Genomic DNA, 23,182 nt, shown 5'->3' with positions numbered 1-23,182 from the left:
TCTACAGTTTAATCTAAAATCTGGTCTCCCTCATTCCAAATTTAGTGTACTTGCTGCTGACTGGTAAAACAGACTTGTAGAGAGAAGGTGATCTGCTCAACACTATATGACTATCAAGCAACAGAGAGTGGAGTTCTCTGACTCTATATTTCTGGTGCAGAATATGCTTCATTGAGTTCTTCATCTAAGTTGGAGAGGGGACCAAGTTTGAAGAGAAGAGATACTTAGCTCTAGAACTTGGGGCTTCTCTTTCTAGGTTAGTGTTTTTTTCCCTCAGCTATGAAGCAAGATCAATGAGATCCGGAACAGTTTCATTATTTGAATTTCTATAACCAATATCTAGCATAGTGCTTAGTAGGCACTAAATGCATGCTTATTAATCAACTGATTGATTGAATATCTGGACTCTTAATTAACTGAGAGTGTATAAGTGGGATGGGCAAATTCACCCAAGAACTGTGTACTCACAGAGTTAGGTGGCATGAAGTAACTGGCATTCCAATCAAGAGTAACAAGGTTGGTGGTGGTAGGGGAGGGCAGTAAGGAAAAGATGACCCAAAAGTTGGTTAGGGATTGCTGTCAGAATTTACTGTTATTGTCAGCTTGGCTCTAGAAGAGTGTTGTGTCTCACTGACCTTTTCTATGTTCTATACAGTAAGTATCAAGTACAACTTTTTACTAACATGAGGGCAAATCTCATTTTGTTCCTGCAGATGAGACCCATTATTCAGTCAGTTCCAATTCCTCAGCTCAGTGGCATTGGCCTTCCTGGCAGCTTGAAGACTGCCTAGGTGCATTCTCTCTTTATCAAAGCAGATTAAATCTAAGATTTTTTTTGAGGGGTGGGGTAGGGGAGTTTTGAGAATGCAGGGGAAGGGTAGAGTGAGAAGGATTCAGATGCCATGGCCACAAACCCAGGAGAACAGATAGAATTGGGAAAAGAAGGAAATATTTATTATACATGTTAACTGTGCTAAGCTCTTTATAAATATTATCTCATTTAATTCCCACAACAACCTTAAGAGGAAAATGCAGATGGAATTTCAGAGGCAGGTTAAATCACTTGCTAGTTAGTCACATAGCTGGTAGATATCAGTTAGGATTTGAACTCAAATCTTCCTGCGTTCAGGTCTAGCACTCCCTCTACTGGATCACCTACTTGCCTCTAGGGATCTAAATGACCAATGAGACCCCCTTTCTAACTTTGGAAAACTATAATTCTCTTAGCTGAATTAATAGTACTGTGCTTCCACTTTATAACCTAAACTTTCACAGTGTGCCCGACTCATATTTTTTCCTCTTTCTCAAATCCTGACCTGCCTTCTTAGTTTAAGACTCTCACTTGCCTTGACCTCCAGTGTCTTCATGAGCTGTAAATTAAATCTATACACTTGTTAACTACCACAACTTCTGCTCCTTTGTCACTTCTCAGACAACACAACAATCCCATAGCAGTGTAATCATTATTTATTTATATGAGCAAATATCTAATTGGATGCTTTGAAAGCAGCCAATGAGAGGACCATGCTTGATGCTCTCTAAACTACCTTCTCACTCTAAAACCTATGAGCCTATGATTTCAGAGAAGTCTGTATTAAAGCATATCCTTTCAATAATGCATTGGTACTAATGGGAGCAAAGCAGCTGATGGGAAGCATGAGGGGGTGGTATTTGGGATGCTACTTTAGAAAGAAACACATTTTTAAAAACATATACATTCTAAAGAAAATTCAATCCTATTCCTTTCAAGAACTTTCAAGAAATCCAAGCTAGATTAACAATTAGGTTGCCCAACACAAGTCTCCTGAGAATCTGCTTCATTGAGCACCAAAGCATGATTAATAAATAGAACTCCCTTTTGGGATTTACAAATAGAACCTTTATAATTGCTTTCTCACATTTATTCATATCACTTTTTATTCATTATTCACTAAATATTCACTTAATAATTAACCCTGTTATTTCATTTCTATTTTTTTGTTTCCGTATCAAACCCTTTCTTAATGGTAACAGAGAATGTAAAATCTAGGCCAATTTATCTGTTTCTTTATCCGTCTAAAGAGAGAGTTTAATCTTCAAGATCCCTCCCAACTCTTACGTTCCTAGGATCCTCAGATCATATAGATATATAGTTGGAAAGGTTATAAGAGATAAGGTCTCCTAGGAATTCTTTACCTTTTCTTGGCTCCTTTTGGCAATGTCATGGAACTTATGGACTCCTGAAATACCGTTCTTAAATTCTCAAAATAAAATTCATAGTTTTGCAAATGAAATCAATTACATTACAATACATTTGCCAAAATACAAAAATAAATTTAAAACTACTTCAGATTTATAGGCTTCAAGAACCATAGAATTATTCCTATTTCATTTAACAGATGCGGCCTCAAGAGATTAAGTGATAGTCAAGAATCTGTACCCAGACTCTTAAGATAATATGCCATAAGGGATATAAAATCAAACCAAATTACCACCACCACCACCACCACTCCAATGGGATGGAGTTAGAACTCAGCTGAAATCATCTTTCTCTGTGACACTTCAGATTATGTGACTATGGAAAGGTCTCTTTTGAACCTCAGTTTTCTCACTTGTATGCAATAGAGACTGCAAGCAAAATAAGCTTCACTATATTGTGAAGAAAGCACTTTTAAAAAAATCTTAAAACATTATAAAAAAAGAGCTAATGATATTCAAACTAAGGTGCCCTATAGCTCTGACATTCTTTTTTTCTTAAATTCTGAGCTCTAAGGTTACTTCTAATGCTGACATTCTATGTCCTATGGCCTAACATTCTATTTTTTCTAAAGTCATTTGCAGCTCTGATGTTCTATAATTCTAATCACACATTCGCAGTGAATGACATTGCATTAAGAAGGATTTGATGGTTCAGAATCAATTAAGGCAGTTACCTTTTTTTTTATTTGTTTGCTGACTTAGAATCTCAAGATTGGATCACATATGGAGAACTACTTTACTCTTAGCTGAAAGGTGTTTTGTGGGTCTTCAGGACACTGGGCTGCCTTAAGTACTTACTGCTTTTGACTCTTACCATCTGCGATGAAATGCTCTGGCACATGAAGCGTCACCTTCACAGTCAAGGGGCAGGAGAGTTGATTCCCACACACCATGGCCAGGACACAGGAGCTCACTGCAATCAATGTGAGGGCTGTCTTGTTCACAGGGCTTTTCAGCAGACCTGAAAATCACCAAATGATGATTCAATCATATGAAAGGACTTACTAAGGCAGGAATGATAGTGGGGATATATTGAGATTTTATTTATATTTTAAAATATATACAATGAATGTTTCACTAGCTAGTAAATCTTTCATACCATTAAAGACATGGACATGCTAGTATTCCTTGGATGTTTTTGGTTTTGTTGTTTGCCAACTAAGCTAAACTTACAAAATAACTTCATAAATTTGCTCTAGAAAGAAAAATATTTAATGAGGAATACCACAGCATTATAAAAGAGATTATAGTGGAATTCATAGTTAATTAATAAATATAATCTGTTATAAATTTAACCACCAAACACATGTTTCCTGGAGCATCAGTTATACTTTTAACTCAACAACATGTAGATATTTTGAGCTTTTTTTAAATTTTTTTTTTTTAGATTTTTCAAGGAAATGGGGTTAAGTGGCTTGCCCAAGGCCACACGGCTAGGTAATGTATTTTGAGCTCTTTAATAGTGAAGTTTGAAACTTAGAAAAAATAATGAACCTCTAGTTTAAACCAGAAAATTTGAGTTATACTGATCTCATTGATTTAGTCGGAAGGGATATAAAAACAGAAGCCTCCCATTTGCAAAGAAGGAAACCAAGACCCAAAGAATGATTTAATCAAGGTCAGAGAGAGTAAATAGAAGTTTGAGATTCAAACCCTGATCTTTTGACTCTAATTCAAGGGGTCTTTTGATTATAATAGCCAATTTCTCAAATATCCTGATGAAATGGGTTTTATTATGTCAATAGTCAAGTATTTAAAAGCTGCCTCCTGTGTATTAGAGCATGGAACAACAACATGAAGATGACTGCTGTGTTCCAAGGACTGGTACTTCCATCATTTCGTCTCATAAGCCTAGAGTTCCATCTGTTTCTGTGTAGGATGAGTTTCCCCACCCCCCCTCTTCTTTTTAGATAGGCTTTTATCAGGAGTAGAAAGAGATGTTCTGGGTGAATGGGATATTGAACTCCATTAGTGTCTGTGTCAGACACAAATGGATGTCATTCTGCAACATCATGAGATGCATTTGGCTCTGACTTACCTTCTTGAGGGCACTTTCTGCAATCCTGAAAAGCCTATCTAAAGTTTGAGGTTCTGTTTTTCTTTTTAATCTTTTTCTCTATGACATGACGGCTTTACCTAGTCATCTATCTTAGCTTCATGGAACAGAACAAATTCAATAGACATGTATTGAGTACCTACTATTTGGAAAACTATGTACTAAGTATACTGGGGAATTTAAATATGAATAGGACATAGTCCCTTTCTTCAAAGAGGTTAAAATTTTTATTGGGGCAGCAAAAACATACATACATAAATAATACTCTAATTAATTAATAATAATAGCTAATATTTATCACCTGCCATTTGCCAGACGTGCTAAGAACTTTATATTATCTTATTGAATCCTCATAACAATCTGATAAATGCTAATAATTAAATATTGTAAATTTATGAGAGAAGTACAAAGGACTGGGAGGTCTTTCCCCACTTCTAAAGGGGAAATAAAGCAAAACTTTTCAGAGAAAATGTATTTTGAATTGATTTTTGATGCATGCATAGAATTTTAACAGGTAGCTATGAGCACTGAAGGACTTTCCTGGTGTGCAGGATTGTTGACCTAAAGAGAAACAGGAAAGGTAAAGTAGTACTTGGAGAATGGGATTAACTCTATTTTGATTATTGAAAAGCAGACTTCTGGCATTAGGATGCAATAAAACTGACATTGGATCTGGAATGAGGAAACCTGGGTTCAAATTCTAACTTTGTCACTAACCGGTTGTATGACTTTTGGCAAAACAAATTTGCTCAATCTTGATGTCCATAGGTTTAAAATAAGAAGGTAGAGTGGGGTACACAAAATAGTCTCTTAGAATTATGAATCAGAACTTCTATTTGGGGGCAAAATTTAAGTTACAGATGAAAATATAAATTGAAGGGTAATTTTGAAGTACTATTGTTAGAATCATGCCATATTTTGAAATGGGAAAAAAATAGTCCCATGATAAATACTTTGTAATGAGAGATTCCTATCAGAAATGAAGAGGGAAAGGATTTGTGTGCATCCAACCTGATGACATCCATTTTCCAGAGTCCAGCATTGTAGGATCATAGAAGAGACTATAAGGGATCATCTATTCAACTTCCTCATTTTACAAATAAGAAAACAATCCCCAAAATGTGAGGTGAGTCCCCTTAACAGCCTCCCCCATTCCCAATTTTTCCAGCTTGTTAGGTACAATGTGAGGACAAAGGCCAAAGATCTAACAGTACCATCTTCTTCCACCAGTACACAAAGCTAAAGCAACAAGGGTTCTCATAAGGAGGTCTATCCCCTTGTACCCATTCTGAATCTAGTCAAACTACCATTTATTGACTAATACAGGCAAGCGCTAAGGACCAGAATATAAAAACCACCCATCATTCCTTGCATAGCTTTATGAGCTGCCTTCACTAAAAATGAAAAATCAGATGGAGAAAAGAGAGGGGATGCGTCAAAGGAAAGGGGATATTTTTTTTTTATCAGCAACTTATCTATCCCCTGCCTCAGGGAAATCCAATTTCCTGTTTTATCCCTAAAGAAAGGAAGCAGAAATACACAAAGAGGTCTAGTCTAGAACACACAGTAAACAGATGCCCAGGGAGCTGCTAATCGGTCCTGTAAAGTTACCAAGGCAACGGCACCTGGCTGTGACCTCACAGTGGGAACAGGAGTAGATGAGCACACGTCAGGCAAAACCAGTCCAACACAAGACTTCTTGCCTCAGGGAACAGGCCAGCATGTTCAATCCTCAGTGGGCACAATGCTGAGGCTTAGAAACAAATACTGCTGATGGTCTGTTTTCCAGGCTTAAGAAGAGGCCCCAGGATACTCTCAGCAGCAGCCAGTCAGATAGTAAATAAACATTTATGAAGCACCTACTATGTCTCAAGAATTGTGCTATGGACTGAGGATTCAAAGAAAAATAAAAGACATTCTCTTTTCAGGGAGCTCACTGTTTAATGGTGGGGGGAGACAACTTGCAAATAAGTGTGTACAAACAAGTTAGATAAAGGATAAATTGGAAGTCATCAATAGAGAAATGACACTAGAATTAAGGAGGATTAAGACTTTGGGATTTTAGCTGAGACTTGAAGCAAGCCAGGATGTAGAAATGAGAGAGGAGAATTCTAGGTCTGGATGATAGTGAAAACACCTGGAGTCATGAGATGGAGTGTCTTCTTCTAGGAATGACAAGGAGGCCAGTGTGAATTGGACCTCAGATTACATGTGGGTATGTAACGTGTATGGAAAGAAAGGAAGGGGAGGGCCCAGGTTAAGGACTCAGTGTCAACTAGGGGATTTTGTATTTGATTTAGAGGTGACAAGGGACCACTGGAGTTAATTGAATCAGGAAGATCATTTTGACAATGGAGGGGAGGGCAGACTGGAGTGGGCAGAGACTTGAGGCAGACAGATCCACTGCTTAGTAGGCTATTGCAATAGTCCAGGTGATGAGGGACTGCACCATGATAGCAGCAATTTCAGAGAAGGAAGCAAGGGTGATGTGAGACCTAGAAGCATATACTGCAGTTGTCATATGTTCCTGAGATTAAGAAAGGTCTACAGCAACCTACCAGCAGCAACTACGAAGAGGAAAGAATTCAGAGTCCTGTTAACAGGCATTCTCTGACAGAGGAAGGCAGAACTCGGTGTAAGCAAGAGGCAGAGGCCCCATGAAAAATACTAAAATGCAGGGGAAGCAGAAAGGCCTCCTAATCAAATTATACACTTGGAGATTTGGTATAAGAAAACCTAATCTTAGCTCAATTCCTTGATAACTGTGAAGACTCTGGCAAGTCACCTCCTCTTCTCCAAGGGACTGCATCTTTTATAAAATGAAGGGATTGGACTAGAGCATCACTAGGTTTATTTCGGCTCTAAATCAGCTATCAAATGATTCTAATTCCTCTGGCTGAAGAAAATGAATATTCAAGTCTCCTTTTTCTATTTTCTTCTCCCCAATTTCTCTCAAAACAGCAAAGGAAAAGACAGACCATAAACACATTGCTTTGGAAATTCAACTAGAAACATTTCTACTTTGTTGATACACACATTGCCTACAATTTCAGGTTTGATTGATTCTCCTTCTGGAAATGCCAAGTTGGAAGAACAAAATCAATCATATTTAAATTGAATTCAGAGCAGAATCAATCACATTTTACATTGAGAAGAATGAGACATCTTCACAATGGGTTCCATTCTCATGAGGCCCTTCTTAGTAGAAAATTCCCATGTGCTGAACCTATTGAATGGGTACAAGTAAATACACACACACACACACACACACACACACACACACACATACATGCATACATACACACAGCCATGGAATAGCATCCCTGGAAATAACAATATAGATCATCTATTACTATAAATAAAGTCCCGAGAAAGTGACTTGTCAAAGGTCACATAAAGCTCAGCAGACAGAATCAAAATTCAAACTTTGTCTAAATCCATTGCTTGTTCCACTATACTATGCTACATATTAAGTCTAGATCTGACACAGTAAGAGATAATTCTGGAAAATGACATTGTCTTCCTAAGTAGAGGTATGATAGTATTGAAGAAACCCTGGACAAAAAGTAGATTGATGCAATAAATTGCTTCAAGTACCCTTGAGAAAATTCAGATTAGAGGATTCTGGGTAGTATTGGGAAAAATATGTGCTATCAAATTTTCCCATCTGTTTCCTAATAAAAAAATAAATACAAAAATAAAACTATCTTTTAAACAACATATTCTTCTGGTGCTGTCATGTAAATCAAGGGAAGGAACACTACTATCCCCAAAAGGATCCTAATCTTGGTGATCCCTGACTTGCCTTGATCTCTAGTAGCTGCCTATAAATTTTGCCTCTGTGTTATCCCTCCCAGATTTATGATCCTGCTTCATCCCTGAAAATGTGATATCTGACTGTGAGTGATATTTGAATGGAACTTTAAAGATTTTAATAGTGAAAGGAGAAGAAAGAAACTTCAAGTGCAGACCAATGCCTCTAGTTTACAAGAAGTCTTCCCAATTCTCCCTGTTGATTACAAATTCTCCAACCTCTCTGAGAATTTCAGTTTTTATCTTTCCAATGAGCTTATACAATGACCCACACTTAGAGTTCTCTGAATTTGGCCTTTTGTCTCCTTAGACTGAAAATTACATAAGAGCAAGGGATATGCCTAGTCAGAACTTTACATATATCCCACAGCACCTAGTACAAGACTCTGTATAGTTAAGTATTCAAAAAATGTTTGTTGGATGGGAAAATAAAGAAACCAATATTGTCTTATGAAATTATTCTTTTTAACTTTACTGGGTGCCTCTGTGATCCAGACTGGTGGCAGTTTTTATATTTTCATTTTGTTGATAAGGAAATAACATCTTATGTATGAACTTTGCTCCTGTTAGGGGGCTTCTGGTGAAACTATTCAACTGGCTCCACAAGAGGGCCATTTTTGTATTCTTTCCTGGCATATTATGGAAAGCTGTCTAGATGTGCCAAAGCAAGCCTCAAAGGTGTCAAGGAGACTAAATACAACTGACTTAAAGGGTCAAAGAATTATAGCAAGTTTCTCTCTCAGGAAAGGCTATCTCATGGATCATATTCATTCTTTGTTTTTGCATGAATTTTTATTTATCATCCTCCAATTTCCACTTCATGTACATGATTTCTTCTGAGTACTTGGGGTTCTCATTTTCTCTCTGTCTTCTATAGACCTTTCATTGAGATACCCAAAGCAGGCAAAGGATTCTATATTTTCCCACATCTTTTCTGATCTTTATCCCATCCTAAGATCTTAAATATTACAAGTAGAAAGAGTATAGGAGATTATTTTATATTAACTTAATGTAAAAGAAGAAAATGAAACTCACAATGATTAAGTACCTTGCCAAAAGTAACATAGATTATGGATTTGAGTCTAGGTCTGTTATTTCAAATCAAGTGCTTTTTCCAGCAATTGTAACATCTCTGTCTCATGTCTCAACTCTTAGGAGAGCATTACTTTCAGCAAATTGTCAACCCCCATATTTGAAGGTATCCTCAAATTTCCCTAGTTCAAACCATTCCTAAATAAAATAATAGAACTATCTCTAATATCCCTAAAAGGCAATTACCTAGCTTTTACTTGAAAATTCCAAGTAAAAATTAATTTTCACAAAGTCTTCAAGCAGCCAAGTAGACAGTTCAAATGATTAGAAATTGTTATTTTTTATATTGAGCTAAAATCTGCCTTTGTGATTTGCTGTTTCTGCCAACAGGAGCAGAAAAGAAACATTCTAATCCATCATCTAAAGGACAGTTGTTCAAAAGTTTAAAGTTATTATTCTGTTTTCCAATTACTCATCTAAGATTTCTTCTCCATCATAAAGCAGTCAATGATTTATTTTCCCTATTTGGACATGAACAGTCTTCACTTCTCTCATCATCTTCATATTCCTTCTCCAGATATGCTTTCACTAGTCAATCCTTTCCAAAAATGTGGTGTCCATAAGGAAAGATACTACAGATGTCCACCAAAAGGCCTAGGTCTGCCTTGCCCTGGATTGTTATTTCATTGCATCCATATATATAACCTCATGAAAAAGGGTTCTCTTTCCACTGATACTGATCCTCACCATTCTATAGGCTCTCATTTTATATGGGATTCATGTCCACTAACTAGTGAGGGGTCATACATTAGAACTTTCAGGATTATGTAAGCAATGATGGAGTACATGTGCTCCCTCAGTCATTCCTTCCTCTCAATATTTTGAAGTGACCCTGTTACTCCCTTTGGCAGTTACATATTTTTTGATAATGTCTTTTATTTAACTTCTGGGCACATTACCTCTCAAAGATAGGTTTTCTCTTTTGGCTGCCACATAGACACTATTGCTATAATACCTGAGTTTTTATTTGAATAAACATATCTTTCTCTTTCTCTTAAAGTGGAAGAGTATTTTTCTTGTTTTCCAATGTATCACCTTCTCTTCAGATCATTAACAATTCCACATAAGCACTTTTACACTGTGTTTGAACATTCATCTGGAGATAAAAAGCTTTGCTGTTAGACCTCTCAAAAGGGAGGAATAGAAAAAAATAGAAGAAATTCCTTATGAAATATCCTTCACTGAAATCTCCAGTGATCTAAGTTTCTAAAGTTTATTGTTTAAAGATGTTCTTTTATATAATTCGTGGTTTTTTTAAAAAAATTCTACCAACCAATAAAATAACAATTGTAGGCCTAGGTAAAGAGATATAGAGCAAGCTAATGGAATTATGCTAATTATCACAGGTTGGGAGATGGTAAGACGTGATAGAAAACTCCAGGGAGCCCTAGGTTCAAGACTGCTCAGCCACTAATATTGGCAGCATGGCCTTGGGCAAATCATTTTAGTTCATATATAAGAACTGATTATCAGTATAATCAAGAGGATGTGGAGTGAGAGAACTGAAGTTGAATCTTGGCTCAAGTGAATGCTAGCTTTGTTAAGGCTGGCCATTTCTCATCTTTTGACCTTAGTTTTCTGACCTGTAAAAAGATTGTATTGGACTAGATATTTCTTATAAATCTTATTTTATCTTTGTAATTCTATTCATATGAGTTAGTCTCTTAGTGTAAGACACTAAACTGTTCTTTTCTCTTTCCTCCTGTCTTCCCCCCCCCATAGAAATACATGATAACAAAGAAAACCCTATGTTTCAAGTAGGTTTATCTATAAATTCTTAGCTTAATAAATGAATATCTAATGCCTTCAACCTAACCAGTCCTGGTTCTTGTTTCACATGGAAGACTCACAAATACAAATACTCTTAGCTATAATAGAAAAGGAGAGTAAAATGAATATATCTACAATGTTAGAATGGTATCTTAATCTAGAACAGTGGAAGGAGAGGAAAGAACATCTAATTCAACTTTCTTATTTGACAGACAAGGAAACTGAGACCCAGACTGGATTAAGTTATTGGTGTAAATTTTCACAGTGAATGGCAAAACTGGGATTCAAAGCCATATATTTTGGTCCTTTGGCTGTAACTCTAAGGTTCAAAGTATTGAAGTGATAGTAATTCAGGAAAATTCAGAATGACTAAAGGGATAGAAAAAAGGATTTGTGATGAATGTTATAGAAATCAATAGTATTTAGCCAAGAAAAGAAAAAGAGAAGGGATTTGATTAAGCTTTGAGTACATGGAGGAGATCCATGGTAAAATTCCAATGAGTAGTTATAGTAAACAAGAGGCTATTGACTTAGATTAAGACAAGAGAAGTCCAGGCAAAGCATAGGAAAAACATAACAAAAATTACAGCACATTGCTTATTAGGGTAGTGGGGATGGGGACTGTATTGTATAAAGAGTTCTTGAATGGGGAAATTGCTCTATGAATGCAAGTATGTGAAATTATTGGTAGTTGCAATATATGTCAGAGGTGAGACTTGAACCCAAGTCTCCCTGGCTTTCATACCAAAGAACCTTTTTAAAGCATTAATACTAAAATTTGTAACGTTGGGAAGTTATAGATTCCCTAAGGAGTTATGTTCCAAAGGAAAAGAGATAATCATATGTCCTGATTGTTTAAGACATTCACCTGCCAGGAGAAGGCTAGAGCCCAGTTTGGATGTCTTTTGGACAACAAAGTTTAAGCATGGCAAGCTCCAATCCATGGTCCAGGTCACAGGTCAGGGGACATCTAGAAAATATTGCTTTCAGTTCTGAGTAACACAGCATAGAAAGGCCATAAGCTGAATTGTCCAGAGAAAGGCAACAAGCTAATCTATTCATCAGATATACATTTGGAAAGGAAGTGTGGTTGACTCATATCGACAACTTCATACTTACTTGGTTCATGTTTTGTATTTACATATATGTCTATATATTGTTTCTATCAATTGAATGTAGTTTCTTTAAGGGAAGACCTTGGTTTTTTTTTTTTTTGTCTTTGTTATCTCCAGTTCCAAGCCTATGACTCAGCACAGGCTACAGGTATGTCATTAAATCATGTTGAATTGAATTGAATTGAATCATGGGGATTATTCAGCCACATGAAGATTAGGTTTAAGGAACTAGAGATGTTTTCACTGGTCTCAGAGAGGATTAAATAGGACATGATAAAAGACTTCAAATATCAAAACTATCATGTGGAAGCTGAACTAGATTTGCTTTGTTCTGCCCCAGTAAATGGAAATTAAAAAAAAGAAAAAAAAATTGATTCTTGATATAAAGAAAAAAACTTAACAATCAGAAATATCCAAATTGAAATGAACTGCCCCTAGAGGCTGTGGGTTTCCCCCTTTCTGGAGATCTTTAAGAAAGGTCTGGATGACAATTTGCTAGGTGTGTTACAATTTATTTTTCTGATATGGTTTGAAGGAGATGGGCACTGAAGTCTCTTTCAAATATAAAATCTTATATTTTGGTGACCTTTGGTGCCCCCTGAGTCTATACCACAACAAAAGTTTATACAAGGGGATGGGGGACCTTCCCAGGAGGGGTAGGAGCTGGGACCTTAGAAGAATGTCACATAAGAAAACAGGATTAAGCATCATTACAGCTGAGATGCTGGGGAAATTTCAGCAGCAGTTCCCTAAGCAACTATAACTCAGTCATCAGGTACACTCGGTCTATTTAATGTCTCTGTCTATGTTGTTAAATTTATGGAATAGCAATAATAGTAACGACATTAGTGCATGTTTATTTATAAAATGCTAACATCTGAAGAACTTTGAGTGAGCAGAACCACTACTAAATTTTACAAGTATGTGTTGTGTGTTTATATGTAGATAGAGGTATTGATATGTACAGAGTACTCAGTAACAGTAGCAGTGGGAACCATAACTAAGAATGCTTTCTTGCAGTTCGATCCTCAAGCAGAATCCTGTATTAGCAGTCTTGTTTGGGCTCTGGTTTATGAGCAGTAAGCAATAGAGGGAATGAATGCCAATTGGGAAAATACTACTCTGAAAGTTAGCTTTTCCCTAAAGAATGCCCACCCCACTCCAGACCACAGTGCCTTACAAATTTCCCAAAGATTTTCATTAGTAGGACTTATATTGGTTTCTCTTTGCTTCCCCTTTGAAAACACAAGGTTGACAGTATTTATTTCATTGCCCAGAGAATGTAAATACGCCAGTGAGTGCCAAGGTTTTGAATAGTGTTAATAATTTATTCAACAAATCACATAATGTGCATTTGTGATACAAGATTTATAACCTCCCACTAACTTCTGTATTTACCCACCTGACTTCCTCAGACATGTCAAGGGCTAATGTTTAGGTTTGGAGACTAAAGTTATTTCTGAATGACACAAGTGCAAAAAGAGTCCTAGAAAATCTCAAAAATAGAAACAAGGTCTGTCTTTCCCAGATGAGATCAAAGTGTACTTTTTGTCCCCCTTAAGAGCAAAAAAAGGTAGACTTTGCAACAAACAGGTCTGGGTCAAAAGTGAGCAGGAAATAATGTTAACATTTTTGATGGAGTAAGTGATGCTGTGAGGAAACAGTGAGAAAGATCTATGCATAGGGATGGTTTTACATAGTTTGGAGGGAAGGGTTACTATGAATTATGTTTTCTTTTATTAATTTTTATTGAAGATATTATTTGAGTTTTACAATTTTCCCCCCAATCTTACTTCCCTCCCCCCACCCCCCACAGAAAGCAATCTGTCACTCTTTACTTTGTTTCCATGTTGTACCTTGATCCAAATTGGGTGTGATGAGAGAGAAATCATATCCTCACAGAAGAGACAAGAATTCTAAGAGGTAACAAGATCAGACAATAAGATGTCTGTTTTTTTCCTAAATTAAAGGGAATAGTACTTGAATTTTGTTCAAACTCCACAGCTCCTTAACTGGATACAGATGGCACTCTCCTTTGCAGACAGCCCAAAATTGTTCCCAATTGTTGCACTGATAGAATGAGCCAGTCCTTCAAGGTTGATCATCACTCCCATGTTGCTGTTAGGGTATACAGTGTTTTTCTGGTTCTGCTCATCTCACTCAGCATCAGTTCATGAAAATCCCTCCAGGCTTCCCTGAAATCCTGACCCTCCTGGTTTCTAATAGAATAGTATTCCTTGACATACATATACCACAGTTTGCTAAGCCATTCCCCAATTGAAGGACATTTACTTGATTTCCTGAATTATGTTTTGATTTCCTTTTTGCATATCCTGTCTGATATCACTTGTGGGTGTAGAAGCTCTTAGTAAGCAAAGAAGTGGAAATGAAACCTTCGTGTACAGGGTAAATATTACAGTAAACTCACATCCATCTAATTTTGATACTTAAATGTCTCCTCATAATAAAGGAGGCTCAAAGTTAAGTGACATGTCCTAAGTGGATGTAACAGTTATGTGGTAGATTCAAAATTTGAACCCAGGTCCTTTGAAAAAAAATCTAGTGATTTTATGTCTTGTTGCACTATGAAAGCATGAAATTGATTTTCTGGTATGAAAATCAGATTCATATTATATGATTTGAAAAGAAATCCTCCAGACTATAGGTACAGTCTACCCTGGGCAGAGGGGCAACCTTGGATAGACTGCTAAGCCTGGAAGCAGGAAGACCTGAGTTCAAAATCTGACTTCAGTTACTTACTAGTTGAGTGATCTTGGACAAGTCAAATAAGCCTGGTTTGTCTCAGTTTCTGAAATTTTACCAAATTTTTATTGAAATAACCACAAGCACAAACAATAGTCTACTTTTGTTAGCTGATAGATTCAGAAATTGATTGTTAACTTTGGTCATTTTTTAAATATTATACTTCCTTGTTTTGAGATTTTGCTCTCCTTCCCACTGTGCTGCATTGTTATTTATCCCAATGTCATAGTAAAGGTCTTTTGGGTTCAATTACAGATTTGTAGTCTCAAAACTGGAAAAGATGGCAGAGGGCAATTAGTTCTTCCTACAGCCAAATAGGAATCTCCTCCATGAATACTCAACAAGAAGATGATCAATCTTTACTTGAAGATCATCAATAAGGGAAATTCAACATCTCCCAAGGCACTGTGCCCTTCTTGAAAACAACCTCAGTCATTAGGAAGCTTTTTCTTCTTTTCTTTTCTGAAAGCTGCCATTCTATTAAGTGTCACTGTTCTTGGCTCTACCCTTTGGGGTCATGTGGAACAAATTTGAGTTCTCAACATAAGAATTCTTCAAATACTTCATGGTGCTGATCTCTACACCTACCTTCAAATCATCCATTGTCAGCAATTCCTTTAAATAATCATCATAAATTATTGCTTTCAGTTAATATTCATCCTAGCTACCCTTCTCTGAACTTGCTTATTTTTCCTAAAATGGGGTTCCCAGAGTTAATAATGGTACCCCAGAGATAGTACAACCAGCATAGGGTAAGTAGTAGTTCATACTCCTTCAGGACTCTATACTTCTCAAAATTGGGTTTAAGATTCAAAATTTCCGAGGTCTCAACTCCCTAAGATGTCAACTCAACATCACAATTGAGGTATTTAATGAATTGAGTATTGACATCTATTTAAATTGGATTAACTGAAATGTATATTTCTTCCCTCATTTCTCCTTCTACAGGAAAGGGAGACTTTAGGTGTAGAATATTGCATATACTCTTGGCTTGCTATTCATTTTTTCCAATCTTATCCAACTCTTTGTGATCTCATTAAGTCTTTCCTTGGCAAAGATACTGAAATGACTTGTCATTCCCTTCTCCAGTTCATTTATACAGATGAGGAAACTAAGGCAAAAAGATTTAAATGGTATGTCTAGGGTCACACAATGAGTTAGTGGCTGAGGCTGGATTTGAACTTAGGGAGATGAGTCTTTTTGATTCCACATTCATCATATTATTCACTGAACTACCCAGTTGTCCTTATTGAAGATTAGTTTTGCTGAATTGCTTTCTTCCTTTAAAAAAATTCTTTCCCATAGGAGATAGCTCCCTGGTTAATAGAGTGGGTAAAGATACATTTTGAAATCAAAGTGCCATAAAAACAAAAATGGAAATTCTTTTAGGGGGAAGAATGAAGGATTTGAAACCAGAATACTTGTTTTCAAATCCTATCTCTGTCACTTTGTGGTTTTGGGCAAGTCTGTTAACTTTTACAGGCCATAGTAGAATGAGAAGATTGTACTATATGAGTTCCAATATTACTTTCTATTCTAAATTTATAATCCAATAAAAAATAAATTATATTGATTGCTTGAACATAATTATAACTTGGGTACCATCATGGTGTAGTCAAAGAACATTGGACTATGAGCTTGCAAACCTAGATTCTAGTCTTAGTTTACAACCAACTGCTGAGTGATCTTGAACAAAACACTTGACCTCTTATGACCTCAGTTCCTTCATCTACAAAATGGGAATAACTGCTCATATTATCACTTACCCTTTCTAATGCTCACATGAGGTAGCATGTGTGAAAGCATTTTGTAACTGTGAAGAACTCCATAAATGACCTACTCAAAATTGCCAGCCCCTTCCATCATATTTTGTTTAGCATCTCAGCAAAGTCTTTCACATTACAAACCAATTCTAAACTCAGAGAGGGGAATAGAATAGGTAGCCCTTTGCTTGGACATTATAACAGCCTAAAAGGTCATGGAGCCAGATTTCCACACCCAGCACTCCTCATGGATGCCAATTAGCTGCCTCTCTGAATGGATTCTATCTCTGTGCAGAGTTTGGGAACAGCTGGCAAAATATCTTTTTCCTCTCTGAAGAATTAACATCTGCCGAAAAAGGAGGAGACATTTAAGGTGACTGCTATGAGTAGTTGGTACTGTCAGTATACAAGTCTATTGGCAATGGTACTCTTATCTAAAAGACCCTTCCTCCTCCATGGACTGATAATGACTTGTTTACCTATTCCAGTCAGCATGTCCCTTCCTTCTTCACTAATCCTCTCTTTAAAAGAACAGTGATGGGGGAGGATGAATGGGGAGGTGGGGATAGAGGTGGGATACTGTAGTCTTGGCCTTTTGGTTATAGGACATTTCAAAATCAACCTGACAAAAACAGAATCTGGAGATGAGTCTGTAAAATAATACACCTTAATTACACCATCTTTATCAGCTTGAAGCATGGACTCTGAAGAAAACAATTGCTTTGTAAGCCTCCTCCCCTCCCAGGTGATAACAGCTGAATTCATTATGTTCATTTCATGCTGATATTATAGGTCAGAGGGTGGGCAGCCTCTATTTGCTGGGAGTTCCACAGCTTTTCTCCTCTTCATCTTTCTGTCATCCTTCTCCATTTACTCACTTTCCTTTCTTTTCACCTACCTACAAATTCCTTAGTCAGTATTTAGACAATAAACTGGGCTTAAAATGTGCCAGGCAATGTGGTAAGTGCTGGAGACCCAAAGAAAGACAAACATCTCTCAGGAATGCTGAAAATGACTAATCTGTTTATCAAAAATATGTATGTACAATGTTAAAGTGACTGTTTGCCACTGAGGGGAGGGAGGGGTAGTGGAAAGGGAGGTGGAAGGAAATTTTGTAACTTAGAAAATATATATGCATATGGATGAGTTAAAAAAATAAAATAGATGAACGTTTTGGGGAAAAGAGAAAGATAATAAATGATGGAGGTAATGGAGGGGGAAAAAAACCACTTAGGAAGCTCAAATCCTCCACTGGAGGCCCTTACAAATAAAGTACTAACAGGGATCTTTGTACATCCCCAAGAAAATGAAAGACAAGAGAGCAGGCCTGGGTAAAAAGAGCAGCCTTGGCCCTTTAATGGATTGACTTTCTATTAAGAATAGATCTTCTCCTTTATAGCTTAACTCTACCCTGGCTCAGTCCCAGAGACAATTCTAGATCTGAAATGAGCAAGTATCTTTTTAAACAATGTGATAAAGACAGTTCCACTTGCTAGTACCCCATATTACTTCCCATTCAGTCATATGGAACAAAACTCTGCTGCTACTTAAAATTCCTACCATTATACTAGGGTATTTAACTGCCTATCCATTTCTCTCTGTCTCCCTGTTTTTCTCTCAGTGTCTCTATTTCTCTCTCATCTGTCTCTCTGTCTTATCTATCTCTGTCTCTGACTTTCTGCATCTCTTTCAATTTCTGTCTTTCTCTGTCTCTCTGTCACCATTACTCTGAATCTCTATGTCTATATTTCTGTCTCTCTGTCTCTGTCTCTGTCTCTGTCTCTGTCTCTGTCTCTCTCTCTCTCTCTCTCTCTATATATATATATATATATATATATATATATATATATATATATATTGAATTATGCAACATAGTGGGAATTGTTCACCCTAGAGGCCCCAATTAAAATACAAATGCATATCTGAGAAGGGGGAGGTGGACAAGCATAGAAAGAGGTTTCTTTCACTAAAACAGCGACACTGGTCAGTCTGTGAAAGCATAGTCATAAATATTAGTTCCGGAAGGGATTAACACATCTAATCTAAATTCTTATTGTGTACAGAGAGAAACTAAGACCCCAGGAGATGTAGTGAACTTGTATTTAGCATTCTACTTATGAGTTTGGAAAGTAGAGCACAGGGTTCTGAGAGTCATCTAGATGGGTACAGTAGATAGATATTGGATCTGGAGTCAGGAAGACCTGAGTTAAAATTCTACCTTTGCCTGAATGATAAAATTAATTGGCCTTTGCTTTAGTTTCCTTAACTATTTTTGTTTTGTTTTGCTTTTTGTTTTTTAGGTTTTTGCAAGGCAAACGGGGTTAAGTGGCTTTGCCCAAGGCTGCACAGCTAGGTAATTATTAAGTGTCTGAGACTGGATTTGAACCCAGGTACTCCTGACTCCAAGGCTGGTGTTTTAATCCACTACGCCACCTAGCCGCCCATGTTTCCTTAACTATTGAATGGAGGTAATAATAGCACCGCACTTTCAAGGCCAGTGTGAGTATCAAATGAAAGACTATAAGTAATGTTCCTAACACAGTATCTGGTGCACAGTTGACTCTTAATAAAGGCTTCTTTACTTTCTTCCTTGAAATATTATTCCTTCCTTTCTTGAAATATTACTAAATTTTGAAAGTAAAGAGTCATGAGATCACAGATGCTAACCTGGACAGAGGACAACTAGTCTAGCTCCTATAATGAGAACTAGAGATGTTGGATGATTTGCTTAGGATCAAACAGATATATAATCATTCAGAAAATATTCATTAAATGATTACTCTTTGTCAGGCACTAGGCTAGGTTCTTGAAGAGAGAGATTCTAGGAGGAGTGAATACATCTAAGCCTTCCAAAAAGCACAGAAGGAGATTGAATGTTGCATTTGAGGAACAGAGAAAAGACCAGTTTGGTTTAATGACAGAGTCAGGGAGGAATCAACTGATACTAGCATTATTGATTGGGACAAGTTTATGAAGGGTTTTAAAAGATGAACAGAAGAATTTATATTGCATTCTATAGATGCTAAGCATCCACTGGACTTTATTGAGCAGGAGAGTGGCACAGACAGAATCTGAGCATACGGAAAATCATTTTGTTAGCAATATAAAGGATAGACTGGAACAGGCAAAGGCGAGTCAAGTAGATCCAACAGGTCACTAGAATAACCTAGGAGAGTAATGAAGGAATGGATGAAAGCTAGTAGTTGTATTAACAGAAAAAATGCAAGAAACAAACAAGGAATATTGTGGGAGTAGAAATGATAAAATTTTATTAACTTATTGGATATTTGGAGTGGAGTAAAAAATGACAATGACTACGTTATGAGATTGGCATATTGGATTAACTATGATACCTTCAACAGAATAAAAGAAATTTTGAAGAGAGGTAGGTTTGGAAAAAAATCATAAAGAGTTGCTTTGAACTTGTTAAGTTTGAGATTTCTCCCATGGAGTTGGAATTGCAAGGTAGGCAATTGCATAAAAACTCAGGAGAGGAAAGCTGGGGTCAATTTTATAGATCAGAGATCCAGTTGCATAAAAATAAGAATTAAATCCATGGGAGCTAATGAACTAGACATGTTTATAGTGAGAAGAGTAGGGGGTCTAGGACAATGGCTTAGGTAGCACCCACAGATAGGTAATTTGATATGGATAATGAGCCAGAAAAAGAAACTGGTAAGGAGTGGGCTGAAAGATATGAGGAAAACCAGGAAAGAATAGTAATATGAAAGTGCAGAGGGGAAAGTATTTCTAGGAGGAAAGGTTAGTCAAAAGTATCAAATGCAGTAGACAGGTCAAGAAGGGTGAAGACTGACAAAAGGCCAACAGGCTTGGCAAGTAAGCAATCATGAGTAACTTTAAGGTAAAATAAATCTTTATCAGGATATTGATATCAGGATATTGCTCAGTATTGAAGTTCAACAGATCATTTCTATGAGGAAATGTGTTACAAGTTTAAAACTTGTTCAGAAACTTTCAGAGTACAACTTGTCCTTAGACTAGAAAGTGAAGGCAGTAATAAAAGGAGGCAATATGGAGCCTGAGAGCACTCTCACAGGAGCATAAGTGCTAGGTAAAAGCTCTTGGAAAGCTATAAATAGCCAGAGGAGTGACCCTCCTAGCCTTCCCTCCCCATGGGGTGGCTATGCCAGGTTTAACTTTCCTGGTACATAAAAAGCTTCTGAAAGAATTGTTTTCCCGGGAGCTTTTGGCTGCCTTTTGCATGTCAGGGGACATTGCAGTTTCTAATTATCTCCCTTTATGTTCAGGCTGAGACTTGTTAATACAATAAACCAGCATTTCCGGGACACACACTCACACACAGAAACATCTCAAGGTGTTTTACAAGCAGAAGATCATGTTAAATCAAATCAAATACCAATTAAAGATTAGTAGCAAGGCTAGGAAGCTGTTATCTGCCATCCAGTAGTAACCTCTGGGGCAGCTATGAGTTTCCACTAAGTAAGAGATATTCTCATTCCAGCCCAATTTGTTCTTTCAGGATCTGTTGACTCTACAGTCTTCACCTAAACAAATCAATGCTTCGATCTCCTTAGAAGTGCTCCCAACTTCCCCAATATTTGGTCCTCTCAGAATGCTTCTCCCACTACTGGGTCCTAGTCTCCATTCCAAAATTCATTTGCCAAAACTATGTTAGAGTTAATTTCCATCTACAAACCATTCAATAAATTTCATAAAAGTCATAAAACTGATATTTATATAATGTCTTTAGGTTGGTAAAGCATTTTACAAACATTATCTCATTTCTTCCTCAGGTTGTTACTACTACTACTCATGTTTTTCCTAGAAAGAATTGCAAGTAAATGACTAGTCACAGCAATCTATTTGAGTTAAATGGTGAAAGGGAATAAAAAGAAATAAAAAGGGAATAAAAGAAAGTCCAAAAGAAAGTTTCAAGTCTTTAGGAGGTGGGGAAGGAAAAGCAATAAAAAGAAAATATTTAATATTTAAACTATGAATTTTACAGCCAATGTATATAAAAAGACTCAAGATAGAATAATTTTGCTTTCATTCTCACTCATGTTTTCTATGTTTTAGTTTCCTTAGAAGTAAAATGGAGCTAATAATATTTGCTCTGTCACTTCATAGTGTGATCAAAAGAGCTCTAGAATTGGAATGAGAGAGAATATCAAAGAATATCAAAGTAGAAAGGAACTTTAAGCACCATCTAGTTTAGAACTTTTCCTGAGTGTTCCACTTTATACATCTCCAAAAAATGATCATGTCATCTTCCTTTAAAGGTTACTGCTAAGTAGGCAGCTAGGTGGCTCAGTGGATAGAGCTCCAGTCCTGGAGTCAGGAAGACTGAGTTCAAATCCAGCCTCAGGCGCTTTACAGTTACCTAGCTGTGTAGCCTTGAGCAAGCCACTTAACCACATCTTGAAAAAAAGATTACTGCTAAGGACCCAGTCTCTATTGTCAAAGGAATTCTTTGGATAATACTAATTCTTTTTTCTTTGTATAGAGTTACTTTTATTCATTGTTTATGGGACCAACCTGACTATGCCACATCACGCTCCCAGGTTCCATTTCATCTCTACTATGTATTACCTGTGTGACCCTGAAAAAATCACTTAACATTTCTGCCTTCAAATTTCCTTATTCAAAATGAAGAATACTAGAGTAGCTATCCTATTGCTCTGAATCCTTTTTTCTTCATAGATCTGAATATTCTCCCTCCTCATTTTAGCTTCCCTGTCTTCCTTCTACTAGATTAAACCTCAAATTCCCAATTTTTCATAATTCTAATATCTTCCTTCTGTTGACTATTTGTAATATATACATACATACATACATATATATGTATGTATGTATAAAATGGGGCAGCTAAGAGGCACTGTGGATAGAGCACTGGCCTTGGAGTCAGGAGCACAGGAGTTCAAATGTGACCTCAGACACTTGAAAGTGTGACCTTGAACGAGTCACTTAAGCCTGATTGCCTCCCATTCAGGGCCATCTTCAATCATCCTGATCCATGTCTGGCCACTGTATCCAGACAAGTCTGAAGGAGAAAGTGAGGCTGGTGACTTAGTACAGCTCCCCTTCACTCAAATTCAATTCATGTGCTTATCATGATATTACCTCCCTGATATTCATGATCTTCTTCAGAAATGAAGGACAAACATTTTCAATCTATCTATATCTATATGTATATCTATATCCATATCTATATCATCTATACCTATCTCTATCTCTATCTCTATCTCTATCTCTATCTCTATCTTTCCTGTGTACATTGTGTAATTATTTGTATATTAGCTTCCTTACTAGATCATGAATTCCTTGAGAGTGATAATCTTTTACTTTCTTTGTATTCTCAGTACAGATCCTGGTGCATAGCAGATGTTTGATAAATGGTGACTGACTAGCTTTGAAAAGTTACAACTTCATACAAATTTTATTTTTGCTATTTTTCTAGAACAGTGTTTCTTAATCTAGAACTCATGGATTATAAATACACATATTGTAACTTTTTAATTCAATAATTTCCTTGATAATCTTATATATTTATTTTAAGCATTTAAAATATTCTGAAAAGAGGTCCACAAGAC

The 23,182-nt window shown here is 36.6% G+C and overlaps 1 protein-coding gene across 1 annotated transcript in view; it reads right to left on the bottom strand.

Moving 5' to 3' along the window:
- Positions 1 to 23,182, bottom strand: part of ASTN2 (astrotactin 2) — a 1,297,121-nt gene that overhangs the window by 889,718 nt on the left and 384,221 nt on the right. Inside the window, exon 6 of the mRNA XM_074211727.1 lies at positions 3,053 to 3,199. Within this exon, the coding sequence (XP_074067828.1) occupies positions 3,053 to 3,199 (147 nt within the window). The remainder of the gene's footprint in view (positions 1 to 3,052; positions 3,200 to 23,182) is intronic.

This window comes from Macrotis lagotis, chromosome 1, assembly GCF_037893015.1.
Source record: "Macrotis lagotis isolate mMagLag1 chromosome 1, bilby.v1.9.chrom.fasta, whole genome shotgun sequence".
Lineage (NCBI taxonomy): Eukaryota > Metazoa > Chordata > Mammalia > Peramelemorphia > Peramelidae > Macrotis > Macrotis lagotis.
Note: the sequence above shows the minus strand (reverse complement) of the source record. Positions and strands in the feature narration are given on the sequence as shown.